The sequence below is a fragment of the Thermobia domestica genome, chromosome 8 (genome assembly GCF_964235325.1).
Source record: "Thermobia domestica chromosome 8, izTheDome1.hap1.1, whole genome shotgun sequence".
In the NCBI taxonomy this organism is placed as follows: Eukaryota; Metazoa; Arthropoda; class Insecta; order Zygentoma; family Lepismatidae; genus Thermobia; species Thermobia domestica.
Window position 1 is genome coordinate 163,301,331 of NC_137461.1, and position 18,812 is coordinate 163,320,142.

Sequence of the window (18,812 nt, forward strand, 5' to 3'; positions counted from 1 at the left end):
ACAATATAAATTGATACGTGTTTAATGAGCAAAGCATAAAATCAAGAAGTATTTGGAATTAGCAATAAAGGAAGAAAATGAGACAGAAGTAATTGTGAGTAGTCATTCCATTCATATCTACAACCTTATTCATTATAATTATTCGACAACGTATAACCACAAAACTACACACGTACGTTCAAGTAATCTATGAATTTAATCTAGATATATAAACAAATGAGCAATATATTCATCCTTAAGTTTGATCGTTTATAATGGCCGGGAAAGTTTAGCCAAGTTATTTGACAAAACTACCATCAAAGAAAAGTTTGATACGACTTTTGATGGAAACCTATGACGGTGTCTGTTAGGCTTAAGGTACAAATGCGCATCCAGACATATGCCACATATACGAAAGTGAAAACCCCACTAAAATCGAGAATGCTATTTAACAGTTAAAGGACAGGAACGTAAAAATTTGCCCACGCGAGAGTACGTCCGTCGGGAACAGGCGCGTCATTTGCGGAGGTTATAGTGCAAGAAACATAAGAATAGTGCAACAAACCCTTGACATCGTATTCACTCATTTGAATTGAACTATAGCCCTTGTAATGATTTGATACTGGTAACATTAAAACTTCTAAATATAATTGTTTCCTACATTATACAGGCATGTTCCGACAGTGGAAATTATTATCCCAAACAATTCTCTTTCATATGAACTTACACATTTTAACAGTAAAATTACTATTTGTTTGACGGGTTATTCTTAGCCAGTACCAAATATGGGATAGGTTTGTGAAGAAAGTCTGATGCAGATATGGGCGGTAAGTACAGTGGCTGAAAAAATATATTATCATTGCTTTGTTTGGTTACCTGCGTTTCCAGCAATTTTTTAAACAGTCTTCGATGCCATAACATAAATAACATCAAAAGGTAGTCATTGCCTCGTGATACAATTTTGGAAAACAGTTCGATTTTTTCTGTTTGAGTGTGATTCTGCCATTAGTACGCCATTTGAAGAAACAGATTTTTAAAAAGCTTAGTACAGGGATTTTATATCTAAGTAGCACTTTACTCTTTTAACTTAAGCTAATCTAACCGCATTTAATTTTAAAGGGGCATAATACTTTGTGAAAATTCGAAGGAAGTTGCTACAAAATAAATTGAACTGCTTTCTAAATGATTTAACATACCGGTAATCTATTAAATTCCAAATGCCTGCAGAAAGTTAGGAAATATATGCTAATATTATAGCTATTCATGCACAGGTCTGAACTAAATCAGTACGCAGTTTCGCTTTCATTTGTTTTCATAGTTTCAGTCCATTGTTTTGGACTGCTACCTATCAACAAGTATATAAAACATGATTCAATACCTCTATGATCGTGTAAAAGATGTTTCAAGACCATGCGAGACTCTTGTTCAAGCGTCTTGAACAATAGTCCTTTGAACGTGTAAATTTGAGGTATTGAATGGTCTTGTTCAAGGTTTCTTGGATCGTCTACAAGAAGCATAACTCCTATGCGGATTATCGCAAAGTAAAACGCAGATTCTGTGTTGCGTTTATGCAAACTGTTACTTCGAGTGACTGTTGGACTTCCCACATGTCTCTCTCTCTCTCTTATGTTTAATACGTTGTGGTCAAAATGTGAATAAACACTCCAGTTCTTGATTTATTATCTTTAAACAGTTTCGTCTTGTATCATCCAAATGCAAAAGAAAGCATTAATTATCTAATACTCTCGTTAGAAATTTCAGAATATCTATCTCTTAATGAAACAAACCATTGAGAGTTGAATGCTGTAAAAGAACAATGAACCCACCTATGGTTTGTTTGCTCTCGCATGCTCCTTGTTAAAATATTCTCATCCAATCTTTGGCCGTGGCCCATGAAGGTGTGTCGCAATATTGAAAATTTCAAAATGTACAATTGTGACTTTTTATGGTTATAGGACAATGCTATAAATAAAATTACATATTAACTAAACTAATAGAATGGATTACTATAGAACGAATAGATACATTGTTAGAGATGTATACTACCTTCCTAACATATTTTCGCGAGATGAATACTGTACAAAAAGTTATTTACCTGTAGGTACGTTGTATTTACAAATTTACCTGAAGGTTTGAACCATGGCTCATTCCTTACATCTGTAGCGAATGATTTTTTCTTCCGCCGAACGCCTCTTGTGTTACGAATTCTTACTTCGTGATGTTCGGGTGACTTAAAGAAACCTACCATAAATGGCTGCCTCTCAATCTCTTCCTTTGATACGACTAAGCCCGCTTCTGAAGGTAGAACTTCACCTTCTGTAATAAATAATAAGTAAATGTTCCTTCTATGTCCTACAGGAATGTTGTTTTAGTTTAAATAAATGCAGGCTTTATATGTGCAATAGAACCCAAAATAAATTTATCTAACACAAAATCTTCTTGAAAAATTAGTATATAGCCTATACCTAAAGTAAATATTCTTATACATTGTTATTGAATGATAACGGAGCGTTTTTAAGGCCCTTCCCGGTGGCCTAATTGTTAGGACACCTTTCTATATAGGACTCGTGTTCGATTCCTCGTGGGAGAGAATAGGAACACATTATGGTAATTCAGGTTCTACCTTAAACTGTAGGTCCACGTCTCATATAATCTTTGTAGTGAAAATAGACACTAAACATCCATAAGCGAGCAGAGCGTTTTCAGTGCCAAATTACTCTCCTAATACAGTATGTTCATTCACTAACCCGGCATTTTTTTTTTTTTAATTCTGACGTTAGCGATGATACTGCAATGAAATTTAAACAGAATATTATTTTCTAAGATGACATCATATCATGTGCTGGAAATAGCTATCGTTTGTGCCACAGAACATTGAACCTGGCGCACCATAGGTACGTCCATTATTACTTCATGAATTGTTTCATTGATGTTCGCTTTGAAGGCGTTTTTATTTCCTGGTTTGTTTGCGTGTATTCGTCCTTTCAGATATCTACATAGGGAATAAGAAATAATTAGGCTGCTCAGATCTGTCGTGCGCGTGGCCGAAGTCGATCTGAAATGACTGGTTACTGAAAGAAAGATTGAATATCAAACATGCTAATGTGTGATGTGTGAAACTCCTCGCCACTCTACTGGAAATTCTCGATGGAGAATTGGTCATCCAATTGATTTACAAAGATGTCGGAGAACTCCATATATACAGCTGTTGTAATTTTTAGAAATGAAACGGTTGCTCCTCTTATTTTGAAATTTTTATTTATCAAATACGAGAATATTTAGAATTTGCCGATCCAAACATGTGACATTACTGTTAGTCCTAAAGCAAACGTAGCCCAGAATGCCTTGATTTTCCTGTTGAAGTATCTCAAAATATGAACAGTATATTATTCTTATCACTTGGTCAGCTCTTCTAATTTGTGGACCAAGAAGTACTGTACATATGAAGATTTACTATCTTCGCAACATGACGTACTCCTGGACAATCCCCATTTCTGTGAAAGTTTCTTGGCATAGTAGTGTCTTCGAAGATATCAATAATCCATCCTTCATTTTGTGAATCGTTTCCTCTGTGATATTTGGACGATTTCCTGCATGCTCATCTAGTTAACTCCTCTTGGTTTTGAGTTTCTTCGGCAAGACACAAATGAGGGATTTAGTACGCGAATTCCTGCATTTAAACTTGACCAGATATTGCTATTGACAACTTTATTGATTTTGCTTCCCAATGAGACTAATAGTCAAGCACAACTCCACAATATACCGATATTTTTTTCAATGCTGCTGTGTGCATACAACCCACACACTAATACTACCAAATAAGAACACAATGCAATATTGTATAGGCATCTCAGAAAAATGGTATTTTTTGTTGATTTTCAACATTTTGAACTCCCTTGTCTTTGCATGTTGTTACTCGTCTTGAGTTAGTCACTGTTGCACCTGTCTTTTTCAGAAGTCTGTATATTTTATTGCCCTCTATATTTTGAATGTATACCTCAACGATTGAGGTGGGATTATTCTATTTAAGGTTGACTCTATTATTATACACCCAATCCCTCTCTCTTTTTTAAATGTTCAATTCTTTCTACTGAATTTCAATTTTTCTTCAATGTTCATCCCTGCCTCAGTGGAACTACAATCTAGAAGGGCTACGCCCGCTCAGAATGGTTTTTATTTGGGTGAATCGAGGATAGCCCATCGGGTTCAATAGCCGTATATTCTTTGTTTCTTGGCCAGATGCTTTTCTATGTAATACATTTTTGATTTATGTAAAAGTGATTACTAAAAGCAATTCTGAAACCAAAACAGAAAATAACATAGGAAATTTTACCAGTGAAAGTTGTCTAATTAAGCATTTGTTGAGTGTTCGGGTGAGAACGATCCAAGAACGAATAGATTACTTCTTTTACACTCACTTCATAATTTTGATACTCTAAACATTGTGGCTTTATGCGCCTTTTCCTTCCGAAAAAATGAAAATTTTATTCATATTTATTTTCGTGAGTACGAAATTTGTCAACGCCCAAACTTCTTGAATTTTCTTGGAGCACCCTTGCAAAAATGTCTGAACCCAACATTGATCTCCTGCTTACTTATGTTGCGTTAACCATTGTTCCTCCAAAGATGAGCATTCGTTCTCGCTAGCACTTAAGCACTGAACTGGAAATACGTGAGATAGGGGTGAGGAACACCTGGGCCCAGTGCAAAAAAGAAAGATCTCAGTAGAATAAAAAAAAAAAAAGCTGTATGGCAGTTTCTGGCAAAGAAGTGATGAAATATAAATGTCATAAATAACTTCATTACTTATCGCTTTCCTCATAGGAATTATAGCAGAACACTTCACTCTAACGGCAGTGGTACCAAAAATTATGGTCAATATATACAGGGTGGGCATAAAGTCTTGCCCTGATTACAAAAATTTATTACAGAAAACCCGTTTGACATAATGTAAATAGTGGTCAGTTACATAGGTTAGTATTACATTTTTTAAAGACCACTTACGTTACTTATGAAATGAAATGAAATCTTTGAGTTTTACGTCCCACGGTTATGCCGGTTAGGCTAAAGGAGACGGTGATTATGAGAGATGAGTGAAATGGTGGAATGAAGAAAGTGGGAGGAAACGGGAGAACCCCGAGAAAACCCACGAACACGGTGTTTGTCCACCACAAAGTTCACTTGGCGGGGGCTGGGATCGAACCCGGGACCCCAAGCACCAGAGGTGAACGCTCTACCACTGAGCCACCGCGCCCCCGTTACGTTACTTATGTTACTGATGGGCGATTTGCTTTCGTGATACCACAGCACGCATTGCGCTTTCTTCTGCTTCGATTCCATTTCGCCAACTAACCCGCGCGCGCCAAGTAACGTACTGCGTCACTCTTGGGTAGCACTAGTGCCATCTATTGGCCTTAAAAAACTTGTAATACTAACCTATGTGACGGACCAGAATTTACATTATTCTGTCCAACGGTTATTCCGTAATAAATTTTTATAATCAGGGCAGGACTTTATGCTCACAGTGTATGATTAGCTCCCAATATTGCTTTAAACCAGGATTTTACTCTGTTGTAATGTACCATTACAATTATATAATGTACTCTCCGCTCGGAGGGGCCCACTAATTTGATCACACACTGTACCATGCTAATTTTTCCAAAATATGTTTCGATTCAAATATGATATTCAATTGATTATAATTATACTCAGAATTAATGTGGAAGATCGGGATAATTTAGTAGCAACTATATTTTGGGGAATAATATCTTTATTTGTACGTTATTTCATGATAATATTTAGCATATGGATATTTGAAATAGGGAAACATTGAAACCATCAGCTTAATGCTATACAAAAAACTAGGCCCGCTATTGGGCAGGAATTCTTGGAAGAATCTACCAATGTAAATTTTGGCAGAATAATTTGGACCTCGTCCTACTTGAGATGCCCATATCCTCTCTGAAATCCGGTTTGATCCAGATTTTACCATTTCCTACTTGCTTCATATTCTTCGCCGCCAAAATTCTCTGCTGTGATTGGAACTATTTCCGGAACTATGTATTAAGGCGCGAGAATCTTCAGTCCAGACCCGGCGTTGAACGAAGGCACAACACGCCAGTTTGTACAAGATATATATTGAGATTTATCGCTACAGCAGTGGTGCCCCCCCCCCCCTCATGTCCATGACGCACCCCCCTCAATTGTCTATCCGTAGGTGTTCTTCCATGAAAAAAAAATCTTTTCGATTAATTTTTACACCCTCTCAAGCATATTTATATAGATCTTTAACCCCCCCAAATATTTCAATGACGCAGTTTGCGTCATAGCCCCCCTTGTGGGCACCCCTGGCTACAGAGACAGTAATATAAGGTAAAATTAGTTTCATCTTAGAAATTAAGATGTTGGAAGCCGAACTGAGCCCAAGCCAGTAAAAAATTCAACTGTAAATTCGTTATAACAGTGAAACATAGGAGTTGGCTTTGAAGACGCCATGTTTGTAGATATAAATAGTGATGGACAGGATTGGCAGTGCCGTGTGGTTATTCTCAGTTTTAAATGAAGTTTCAGTGATCTAAACATTTAAATCTCCTTTTTATCCCTCCCGGATTTCCTGTTAGGGTTCGATAGGCCTGTCATCATGTAGCTTCAGTTTGTGTACGTAGTGTGATTTTTTTTAAATAATTACTAACATGGCGGTACTGTCAGGTTCAAAGTTGTTAGAGTAATTTCTACAGTGTCAGAGTAAACAAAAACTAAGGGGCTCCCTTCTTCTCCTAAATTGAACGTTGTCTCAGTAAACATGGGTTGAACAAAATTCTTAGTGATTCTTTTCCTTACAGGAAGAAGGTCCCCTCTTCCATTGATAGCTGCACAGTTCCTTACTTAGACAGTTAACTAAAGAACCATGAGTTAATTCATATCACGGTCACTTGGGCCCTGATCCATTTCAATCACTCCCTTCCAAATATACAGAGCCGATTAGCAACATGGTAAAAACTGGATATTGTTTAATGTACTATTAAATTGCGTTGTAGTGTTGGTTAACATGTGTAATAGCATTAATCTTTGCGTTTTAGTTTATGTGGTATGTAGTGACATGTATATGTGTGTAATGTAGTATTTTGACAGTGAAAGTAGTGTGCGAGTGAGAATATAACATGTTTAAGTAGGGACAGTGTATCATTTATTATATGATTTTTCATATTTTGTTCCTCGTAAAAGGTATTAAAATTCACTTGAAATCCATAGAAATATCATATAGTGATTTGGTGTACAAGGGCACATTCGATCGTGCATAGGTTATTTAGATACTACTAACGCCATCTCCGTTGTTTTCAAGAACTAGTGGTTTGTTGCTCCGAACAATAACGATTTAGTCAACTCGAAAATGACCCCTTTTTCTAAATAAATTATGCGTAAATATTATTTCTGGAATATATAAATGAAGAGTTAGGTAAAATATTTCCAAATTCAGCTTTCCTCAAAATTACAACGCTCTGTATGGACCAATAATTAAAATATTAACAAAAATAAACTTTGCGTTCCTCATTAAGCAAAAGCTAGGATATATCGTTGATAATATTACTGTTCTTTGAACCTATATGCATTTATAAACTGTGAAGTGGTATATAGTTTGGCTTTGGTTGAAAAAGGTCTGGGTTCGTAAGATGTTTCTGTGTATTGATCCCTGAGCGATGATTTTGTAGTGGTGTATATGTCATAATTATATGATATGACTGCTTTGAACAGTCTTTGGTATATTTAAAGTATAGGGTCTCCATTGGTGAATCTTCGTTACAGAGTGCTATAAAAACAAATAAAAGGCAGATATATAAATATAGATATTAAAATGGATGTGAATGAATAATAGGGCATCCCTAAATGTATGTTTAATATATTTATTTGCCACGAGGTAAAGTAATGAGTATTTATGTATAATGAACAATATCTCGAGCACTGACCCCTACACTATAATTTCTCATGAGGATGTAGGTGTGGTTTAGTGAACGGACTATGTTAGCACTTCTCAATTTGGCGATCAGGAGTAATAGTATCTATTCGCTGAGAACCAAGTCTAGCGGGGTGAATAACATCATATAGCAAACCATTCGAAATGTTTTATAATTAATCACGGAAGTATAATAGTTGCTTAAAAACGTGGTGCTGTTAAATTATATGCATTTGTTTTGACGTTAACCTGCAAAATTAAATTATTTCCCCAAGTCACCTGTTCCGACTAAGTTACCCTGGTTCGTAGAGGTGACGGAACGGATATAGTCAAACAATTTCATAAATTAATTACAGTAAACTTTGGTATTTTCGTACCCAGGTGTCTACCCTCTCTCCCCTGCAGATATTTTTCATTTTTTTCTTAGTTTCAAATTAGATAAATATTGAAATTAATCGACATCTCAAGGCGTGGCTTTGTTGCGAATGTGGGAGCCACTGGTGAGATTTGGCAAGTAAATCACTAGTACAAAATTAAAGTTTATTTAATTTTTTCCTTATTTTAGAAAACCCCTAGTTAGGATTTTTCTATTTTATCGACTTTACTCTACTTTTCCATATTGTTCTCGGAATTCTTAGTTTCTGAGGGGTCGGATAATTTTTTAAATTGTTCTAGAAATTTCAAAATTCTGGGCAATGACACCTTGCTCTTCCCCCTCTTTTCCTTTCCCTTGTTGGTCTGGGCCGGATTACGGTTACTAAAATAATAATTTCACAAGCAATAACTTGTGAAGTTCTTATTTACAAGACACAGACTTGCTCCTTGCCAACAAGGCTTCCCCTTTGGGCCACACATTTGAGTGGGCCACTTTTTTCGGCATATATAAGTTGGAATGTTGTATGTGAAAATTCGACCACTTACTTGTGTAGTTTTAGTGTCCTAACTTTTTTCCTTTGGCGTTTCATTGTCTTTCTCCTTCAGCTATCTATCTATTTCTCTTCAAGATTTTAAAAAAAATTAACCTCTCTCACCAGTATTGAACTTTACAAATACTGATCATCTAGTATATAATTCTGAATCTAATTTAATAACTGAGACGTCGTGAGACATAATTCATGGAGATATTCATCGACGCGGAGTATCGAGAGACTGGTTTTCCATCGCATATGACCCACCGCGGAGTGAGAGATGGTTCGGTACACTATAATGTCTTGTTTTCATCCTTTCGTCATTGTCCGTGTGAAGTTCTCTGTCGAACTACCAGCTATTTCTACTTCCCTGCTTTAAGGTTTACTAAACGTTAAGGTTGTAGTAGTTTGGGCCCAATAGTGAAATTAACACTCTAGGTTTATAAATATGTGTACATGCCTGTCTTATACATCAAGGGTCTGCGGTTTAAATGAAATATATTGAAATACAAATTTTATGTTTATGCGCAGAAAATTCGTCGATTATCAGGGATGTCAGAAATTTCTCATTTGTTGAAAGTGTTGCAAGTTATTAGCGAATTATTTGTCGGGGTTTTCTTTTAAGTACTGGGTGTAAATAATTATTGAAAATATACGAATATGATGGGATGTAAATGTATGTGAAACGTAAATATGATATCGAAGGAAAATGTAGAATTGATTTGAAAAAATGAATATGTATAAAGGGTTTAGTACTTACCCCGAACGATCATTGGTTGCCGTAGTTCGAGACATTCGACGAATGTAAAAGATAAATTTTAGAAATACCACCGCACACAAAATTATTTTTTTTGCCTTATAGATTCATTGAATGTTATATGTGATCTTTAACCGCATTGTTACAATACAAATTGCATGTCATACGAGACGAGGGTAGTTCGTATTTGTAACCCTAAGGTACCATCAAGTCCACTTTTAAGTTCACCATCGTAACATCTTTGTCCCAACTTTTCATCTAAAATCCGTTCCTCTCATCAAAACTTTTCCATCTAATTGGTGTGTGTTATCCTAACCCTGTGCATCGATACAAGCGAAATACTCTTCGAACGAAAAAGATAGAGAATAATAATAACACTCTTCACAAACTATTTGCTATACCACATTCTCCACAGATTACTCACTATTTAACTCTTCCATATTCTTCACAGATTATTCACTATTACACTCTTCCACATTCTTCACAGATTATTCACTATTACAGTTTCCTACTAATCTTTTCATTAGTATATGTAGATATATTTATACGTAATTCAGACGTTGCTGTGAAATCTAGTATGCATATTGTCACAATTTTTAAAATTGTTTTAAATATGTCATTAACAGCTAATATTTTTTTTTCTAAAAGTGTATAGAACAATGTAGTTAGATGGTTTCCTTTAGAATATTTTATCATTGTTTATACACTATTCCGTGTGTATATGTGTGTGACTGAGTGATAATTTTAATGTTAAGTTGTAACATTAACATTGGTTTGCTGTAAAGGGTATTCATAATGCATGACTAAGGTAATAAAAGAGAAAGTCTGGAAATAATTATAATCGGCTCTGGGAGAAAAGCCAAGATAACAGGATGTGCCTAAATGAACGAGTATCTTTCAAAAATATCAAAATTTTCATTCGTGAAGAATACGTGTTACTTTAAAAATATTTTTTTCTGGCTAATTTAAATCTGTGATCGATCTCTGAAGTTCATAAACTGGATACTAGTAAATCATGGTTCCAAAACAACGGACAAACAATAAAACTAAACTTTCTCGTCACACGGGCTGGGTCGGAGCAACTCCTACTTGCACAGATGCCTGGACCCAAGTCGGGGCTGTATGGGTAAACATGTGTCTCTCCCGGATCACTTAAATATTGATCCTCAAGCAATAGCATTTGAATACAAGCTACCGTTCAGTAATTACACTAGTTAACAAAGGTTTTGTTACATAAAAGGAAATACCTGTTCTTAAAGGAACTTTCTGCGCTGAATTCGAATATGCACTCGGTTTTTCTCCATCACGTACGACTTTCCCGTAACAGAGGGATTTTAGGGAAAATCTCTCAAAAATTTCCCTTTTCGTTTATTTTACACCCCAAGATCTTGTCCCCTTGCATATACTAACATAGAAATTATACCTAAGTATACTTTGATTCATATTTAACAAACCCTCCAAGTTTCGTAATAATCGCTTTATTCTTTCTAGAGAAATAAATATGTTTGTATGTATACTGTGTGTACTGTTTATTGCACCTTATAGTAATGCTTTCAGATCTCTTAAGTTGAGGTAAAACGTTTTGCTTTATTACCACAAACACATATATAAAATATAATACAATATAATTTACAAGTGTGACAATTTACAATAAACAATAATACAAATGTACCAAAAGGTCATGAAAAGACAATCAAAACTATCACAATATATGAAACTTCCATTGGGTTACAAAAACGTACACTACTTCCTTCTTTTGTAAGAAATGTTGCATTCTCTAACAAGACCCCAACAATAGTCCCCCATCATTGAAGGATCCCATCGTCCCTGGTACCTTTTCTCCATTGCCATTATATCTTGGTGGAATCTTTCCCCCTGTTCGTCGCTGAGAGCACCTAGGTTAGCAGGAAAGAAGCTGAGGCGGAAAGTTTAGTTTTTTTATGGAGAGGGAAATAAAAATCACCAACTAGAATAACGGTATTTTGTTCACAAACGAATAACACCAGCAATTAAACGCGTTGAATTTGATAATGATGGCTTCCTTTTATAACTTTTCATGGTCAATGCTGCAATGTTATTGTTGTAAATGTCCATGCCCCAACAGAAGATAAGAATGACAATATAAAGGTCAGTTTTTACGAAGAAGTAGAACGGGTATTTGACTGACTCCTGCGATATCATATGAAAATTGTATTTGAGGATTTCAATATGAATGACTTGAGGATATTTTCAAATCGAATATAGGAAACGAAAGTCTGCGTAAGGAAAGTAATGGCAACAACGTTAGGCTCGTGAATATTTCAACATCAAACAACCACATCGTGAAAAGTACAAAATTTCCACATTGTGATATTCATAAATATACATGGACCTCAGGAGATGGAAAAGCACATAATCAAATTGATCACGTTCTAATAGATAGAAGAAGACAGTCTAGCATAGCTGATGCTCGGTCATTTAGAGGAGTGGCCTGTGACACTGACCACTGTCTCACAGCAATGATTATAAGAGAGAGGTTTATCGTTGAAAAAAGGAAATCTTCAGCATCCGAAAACAGAAAAAAATTAATTTAAAGAAATTAGAGAAGGATCAGGCAAGAGGGGAATCCCATATTGAAGTCTTAAATAGATTCTCGATTTCAGAAAGTTGGGCACGTCTATGAAGTGAAGTGAGTGTATAAATGAGATGACTTCTTTTACTGAAATTAGGGCTAACATTCAGCAATTGGGGCGGGAGGAAATACGTAGGAATAAATCATGGTTCGACCAGAAATGCACTAAACTAGCAGAGAAGAGAAAACAGGCAAAACTGCGTTGGCTACAAAATCCGAACGATATATTAAATAACTGCATAAAGTTTTGTTGGCCTCAGGCAGGATACTTCAAAACATTTTAGAACGGAGGAACGTTAATGTTTGAAAGTTAGAATTATTGAATTTGAAGATAATAGTAAAAACAAAAATATTTGGGACATATATGAAGGCATCAACAAATTTTAAAAAGGGCTATCAACCTCGCGCATATATATTTAAAAAAGCGGGCGGCAAAATCTTCACGGATACGGATAGAATTTTGAACGGATGGAAAGATTTTCTTCATAATTTGCGCATCACACCAAAAAATAATATACGTGAAGAATATAATATACTGAAATGCACATTGCTAAACAGTATATTCCAGAGCTTAACAGAATAGAAATAGAAACTGCTATAAAGAATTTCAAGAAACAAAAATATCCTGGTATAGACGAAATTCCTACTGAGTTAATTTAGTTGGAAGGGAAAAGTTGTAGAACGAGATACACAAATTCATTTTCCTCAGCTGAGACAAGGGAATTACCACAAGAATAGAAAGAATCAATTATTGTTCCAATTCACAAGAAAGGTGACAAAACTGATTGCAATAACTATAGAGGTATTTCTCTCTTGTCAACATTCTATGAAATCATCCCAACATTCTGTTAGCAAGATTGGCCTCATACGCAGATGAAACTATTGGAGATTATCAGTGTAGATTTAGCTGAAGTCAATCAATTATCGACCAGTTGTTTACCATTCATCAAATACTGAAAAAGAAGTGGGGATACAATACTTCAGTATATGAGTTATTTATTGATTTTAGAAAGACATAAGATTCTGTTAAAAGGGAGACATTATATAAGATTCTTATCGAATTTGGAATATCGGGAAAGTTAATTAGATTTGTTAAGATGTGTTGAAATGAATCTTAAAGTGAAGGCCGAGTATAAAAACACTTGTCTACGAGGGTTTTTGGTCTTGATAATGGTCTGAAACAAGATGTTTTGTATCCATTATTATTCAGTATTGTTCTAGAATAAACTGTATGGAAAATCAGATAGTAAGCAGGGTCTAGAGCTGAATGCATTTACCAAGGTATGGCTTACACTGCTCATGTAACTCTCACAAGGGATGATATGAACACAATAGAAAGAAATGAAGATGTATTATTAAACACCTGTAAGGACATGGGTTTAGAAGTAAATTAAGGAAAAGCTAAATACACCAAATATGATCGTAATACAGCAAATTATGGACATGTTAAAATATCAAATAATATTTTCGACAAGGTAGATACTTCCAAATATTCAGGATCAATATTAACAAACCAAAACTATATCCATGAAGAAATCACATGTCGACTGAAAGCAGGAAATTGGTGTTTTTATTCAGTTCAAACTCTTTTGTCTTCGCGAATTCTATCGAAGAATTGAAAGATAAATTATATAAAACAGTAATGATGCCTGTTGTACAGTACGTTTGCGAAACATGGTCGCTTACTTTAAGGGAAAAACGCAGACTAAAAACAGTTAAAATAAAATCCTAAGGCAAAGATTCAGACGCAATAGGGACAAGAATGGAAAGTGACTTAAACTTCATAACTAGGTACTGCATAATTTGTACCGTTTACCGAACATTGCTAGATTGATTAAATGTACGAGGCCCAGATGAAGATGTCATAGATCCAGAATGGAAGAAAATAGTAATGATTTAAGAAATTTAACTGCAAACCTAATCGGAAAAGATTGACCGACCAATAAAAAACCTAGCCGGAGATGGGGTCACAATCTTAAAATGGATCTAACAGACAAGAATACAAAGTAGAACTGGATCCAGTTGGGTAAGGACAGAAATCAATGGAGAGTTTTTGCGATTGCAGTTTTGAATTTCCAGGTTGCATAAACCATAATTAATTAGGTATGTGACCTTGTTATTATGTGGTAAAGCCCAACCTAACGTAAGAATTTCGTTAATATACTCACCAGAAGGCAAAAAAGCATGTATGTAAAGACCCAGGTTCGAAGATGGAAATGTAATCCATGATATTAAAGGTTTTGTAGCATTGAACTGTAACCAACCCTCAAAATCACACATGATGTTAATAGAATCTGAATGTACAAGCTGATGGTTCCTGAAAATAAAGAGGAAACAAAAATAGAAATAAGAGCATGCATTTGTGGGACATTGCTAGATTGATTAAATACAAAGTAGACAAATTACAACAGTAGTAATTACAACAAATTTCTTATAAATAAGATCATCTTTAAAAACATAAATTCCAATTTACTATCTTAAATTGTTACTTCCGCTATTGCAAAGACGCTTGAAGTCTACTTAGGTGAAAATATAGAATTACATAATTGAAAAACTGAATTATTCATATCACATTGAACATTTAGGCTCCAAAATTAGCTTTTAAGTGATAAAATATTCCTAAAAATATCAGTTTAGGCTCTTAAATTTTGTATTAAATTCTTATACAGTTTGGGATTTAAATGTATTATTACATCAAAAATCTTTTTCTTGTTTCGCCCTAAGTTACGAAATTATATTTGGGCAGTAGGCCATGTTCGGCCAAACATCGAATCCTGTTTCACTGGAGACTGGTTGAAAGAAATTTATTTATACGCAGGAAATTTTTCACCTGAGTATCCAGATTTTTATACTTTGATTTCTGTGGTATTGAAAATTTTCATGTAGGGTTATGCTCTTTATGGAACAAGACACTCGACTTGATGTCACGTCTGGATTTTTCCGTTCCTCAAAATTTCTAAATCAAAGTTACTATCTTTTCATTGATTATTATCCTTCATTAATCTTTAACCACCTCATTACATTGTTAACACTTCTGTTTTCCTCACTTCTCCATTCGAATTACACTTCTCTTACATCCCCGGCCTTGCCACCAGCAATTTCTTTCTTTTACCTAAAAAGTGGCTAGCATCAAAGCGATTCAACGATTGTGAAGTGTTGAACACACCAGTTCAGGACTGGCTGCACTCTCAGGCGACAGATTTTTACACAGAGGGTATACAAAAGCTTGTGCCATGCTAGCAGATATGTATGAATATTTATGATGACTACATCGAAAAATAGCCAAAGTATGTAATTGTATATCAATCACAATACATTTCTCTTCCTATCATCTTTTTAAAAAATCAACATCTTTTTAATATGTGATTCGTATCTTTACCATAAAATATTAAAACATTTGATCTATGAAGAATCGTAAATCAATAAAAACAGGAAAGAACACTTGGAGTAGATTTGAACCGTGATCTTTCTACCTGGAAGTTGGTGTTCTTAATTAACAATTAGCCAACGACAACTTACATCTGAACCTGCTGTCATTGGTATCTTTATTCGCAATTGGATTTTGTGATCTCATCTTCGAATCTTCTATGATATTTTTCTTTCTTTCATATATTCTTTCTATAACTCTTATGTTTTTGTCAATTATTTACAGGGTTTATATTTATAACTTCTACCCTCGGACTTAAATATTACTGAATTTCAGTATTTTGGTGATAAGATGCAATGGTCTGAAGCATATTCTTAACAGGAACAGAAATTATAACAACTTAACAGAAATACGGAAGAATCTATGAAACAAAAAGGAAAATGGCGTAGAAGATTAGAAGTAGTGGTACAGAATTGAATTCCTAGTAAACCCGCAAATGACAACACATGCAGGGACAATATAAAGTCTAGTTAACAAAATAAATAAATAAAATAAAAATAATGGAAAGTTGTCGTGAGCTAATAGCTAAGGGAACCGATTACTAATCCAAAGGACTATAGTTTGAATCAATTGAAGAAACCTTTCTACTTTTATAAATTTTGTTGTGCCTGATAAATGATGCTAAATATATTCATGTTTTACACTGAAGTATGATTAAACATGCTATTGTTGTTGACAATAGAATTGTGACCGCGAAAATTAAATTTGTATGATCACGAAAAACGTAATTTTTGATTCGGTCTCTTGTAGTGTGAAGTTTCAAATCATTTCGGACTAATTGCTCCAAACTTTGGCGTAATTGAATACTTTTACATATTTTCTCCGCATTGAGGCTATGAAAGGCATAACTGCCACACTACTAAACCCCTTCAGGAATCGAACCTGTGGCCACGCTCACTACTCGGATCTGCAATCAATTATCTAATTTGGCTCACGATCACTTGCGAAAGACCTCATTCCTCTTGTACTTGCTAATCTCAAATGTGTTCCCACTCACTCCTGCTCCGGCTTATTCTTTCAATTGAGTTCTCTTCTCTCAATTGGGTTCGCGCTCGCTCCTGTTTAGGATTTCTTTCAATTGGGATCGACTCAATAGTTTCAATTAGGCTTCATTACAATCGCTCTCAGATTCACTTCTCTCAATTGGTCTCACGCTCACTAATATCAATTGGACTCGAATTCCCTCACAATCGGGTTTACTTCTGTCAACAGGTTTACAATCAGGTTTACACTCAATAATTTCAACTGAGCTCATATAAGGGTACCTGCGCTCGGATTTACTTTTCTCAATCGGGTTCGCACTATCTAATAATTACATGGTTCTCATTTACTTCCGCTCCGTTGATTTCTTTCAAAGATACTCGCTCTCATTCCCGCGCGGGATCACTTCTTTCAATTGCGATCGATATCATTTCACAGGTGCTCGCCTGTCTTTAATTGCGCTCGTGTTCAATAGCGATTGATAAGAATGTAAACTGATGTGGGAGTTTTCGTCAGCATCTTCGATAGATTTCGCTCTTTCTAAATGTGGCTTGGACCCCTAGGTGATATATTGCAATATTGAAAAGTATTGGAAGGTAATTTTCACTTTTGCAATCGTGAATGATGTGTTGCAAAGGTAAATGACCTTCTTTATTTTAACTTTGATGTTACGTAACATGTTTAACTGCTAGAATGATGTCCCGTTAGAAATGGCGCGAATTATTAATTTTAACTAATTTTATATGCTCTACCAATATGGCAGTGATAGAAAAGAATGGTGAGAACTTTCATATTGCTGCATATACATATTTATACTTTCGGCCAACATTCCAGGAAAATATTTATTCATGTGCCGCTTTTCTTTATTTGTTTTGCCAATATGACAGCATTGTAAAAATGGCGGGAAAGTATTTAATCATTATGGTAACTTAATGAAGAGGATTATGATAATACTCTGCTTCCGATGGTCTCGCTGAACTAATGAGTTTTCGCGTGATTGCGTTAGCCCCGGTTACTAAAATAATTGCTCCGCGGAGCAATTACACTATTCACTTCGTTACACATGTTTCAACTGACATCGGACAATAACCCTGTTTGTTGTTGCAATTAACCTTGCGATGGTGAGAGCTTCATATTTGTATGCCCTGCGGTGGTGAGAGTTGTTTGAAGTTGTAAAATGAAATTAAATCTTTCAGTTTTACATCCTACGATTATGCCAGCTTGGCAAAACGAGATGGTGATGATGAGGAATGAATGAAATGCTGAAATGAATAAAGTGAGAGGAAACGGGAGATCCCGAGAAAACCCACGAATACGGTTGTTTGAAGTTGCATTGGACAATAACCCTACATGATGTTGCAATTTTTCCTGTGGAAGTGAAACTTATTTCAACTGAGAATTTTATTCAAATTATCACATATTGTTTTTAAATTACATGAAAATGATAACCTTGTTACGAAAATGTTAACACATAATGATATAATCATAAAATATGTTTTAATAGTTTTGGAAATATTTAAAAGAATCAGGGGTTATGACGTCGGATAAAAACCTAAAGTAAATTATTTAAATACGAACTCTAGGAGAAGATTGTAAACAGTAATCATGAAATCTTTCAAGAGTCAGATATTTGCAATATCTTTATTTGGGATAATAATTTTTATTTCACTGTATTTCTAAGAAAGAAGTTAAAATAATTGGGAAAATAGCATATCATTCGCCATAATCTCCGAATTTCTTTATAGAACAAAACTTTATAGACTTAACAAACGGTACGAAGTACACTGTAGCAATAGCAAGAGAAGTAGCAGAAACAGTAGTAGGAACAGCAGCACAAGCAGAAACCATAGCACCAGTATAAGCAGTAGCAGACACAGTAGGAAAAGAAAAGGAAGAAACCTTTTATGAAGATTTGGAAGAAATTAAACTAGAAACACTATCAGCATCTGTTTTTCTATCGTCTCCAGCATTATCATAATTACTAGGTCGTGAAATGTGCAAGTGCAAAATGTGTCAAGAATAATATTAGAGAACGGGACACAATATAGTATGAAGGTTGTGTTTGACTATTTTAACCAATTGGGATATAATGTCCTTTTACAGACGTCCTTACGTTAGAAAGTAAAGCACGGTATGCAGTTATAAAACTAGATGTAAGGGAGTAATTATTTCGTGAATATAATAAAATGCACATTATT

At 35.0% G+C, this 18,812-nt stretch overlaps 2 protein-coding genes across 2 annotated transcripts in view; one reads left to right on the plus strand and one right to left on the minus strand.

Moving 5' to 3' along the window:
• The window catches only part of LOC145693329 (protein 60A-like), a 484,174-nt gene that overhangs the window by 145,596 nt on the left and 319,766 nt on the right, over positions 1–18,812 (minus strand). The window contains exons 3-4 of the mRNA XM_081769218.1: positions 14,375–14,523; positions 2,104–2,295 (exon numbers count right to left, since the gene is read on the minus strand). Of these exons, the coding sequence (XP_081625344.1) occupies positions 2,104–2,295; positions 14,375–14,523 (341 nt within the window). The remainder of the gene's footprint in view (positions 1–2,103; positions 2,296–14,374; positions 14,524–18,812) is intronic.
• Positions 1–18,812, plus strand: part of LOC145693331 (uncharacterized) — a 193,553-nt gene that overhangs the window by 113,623 nt on the left and 61,118 nt on the right. The gene's annotated exons all lie outside the window — the stretch shown is intronic.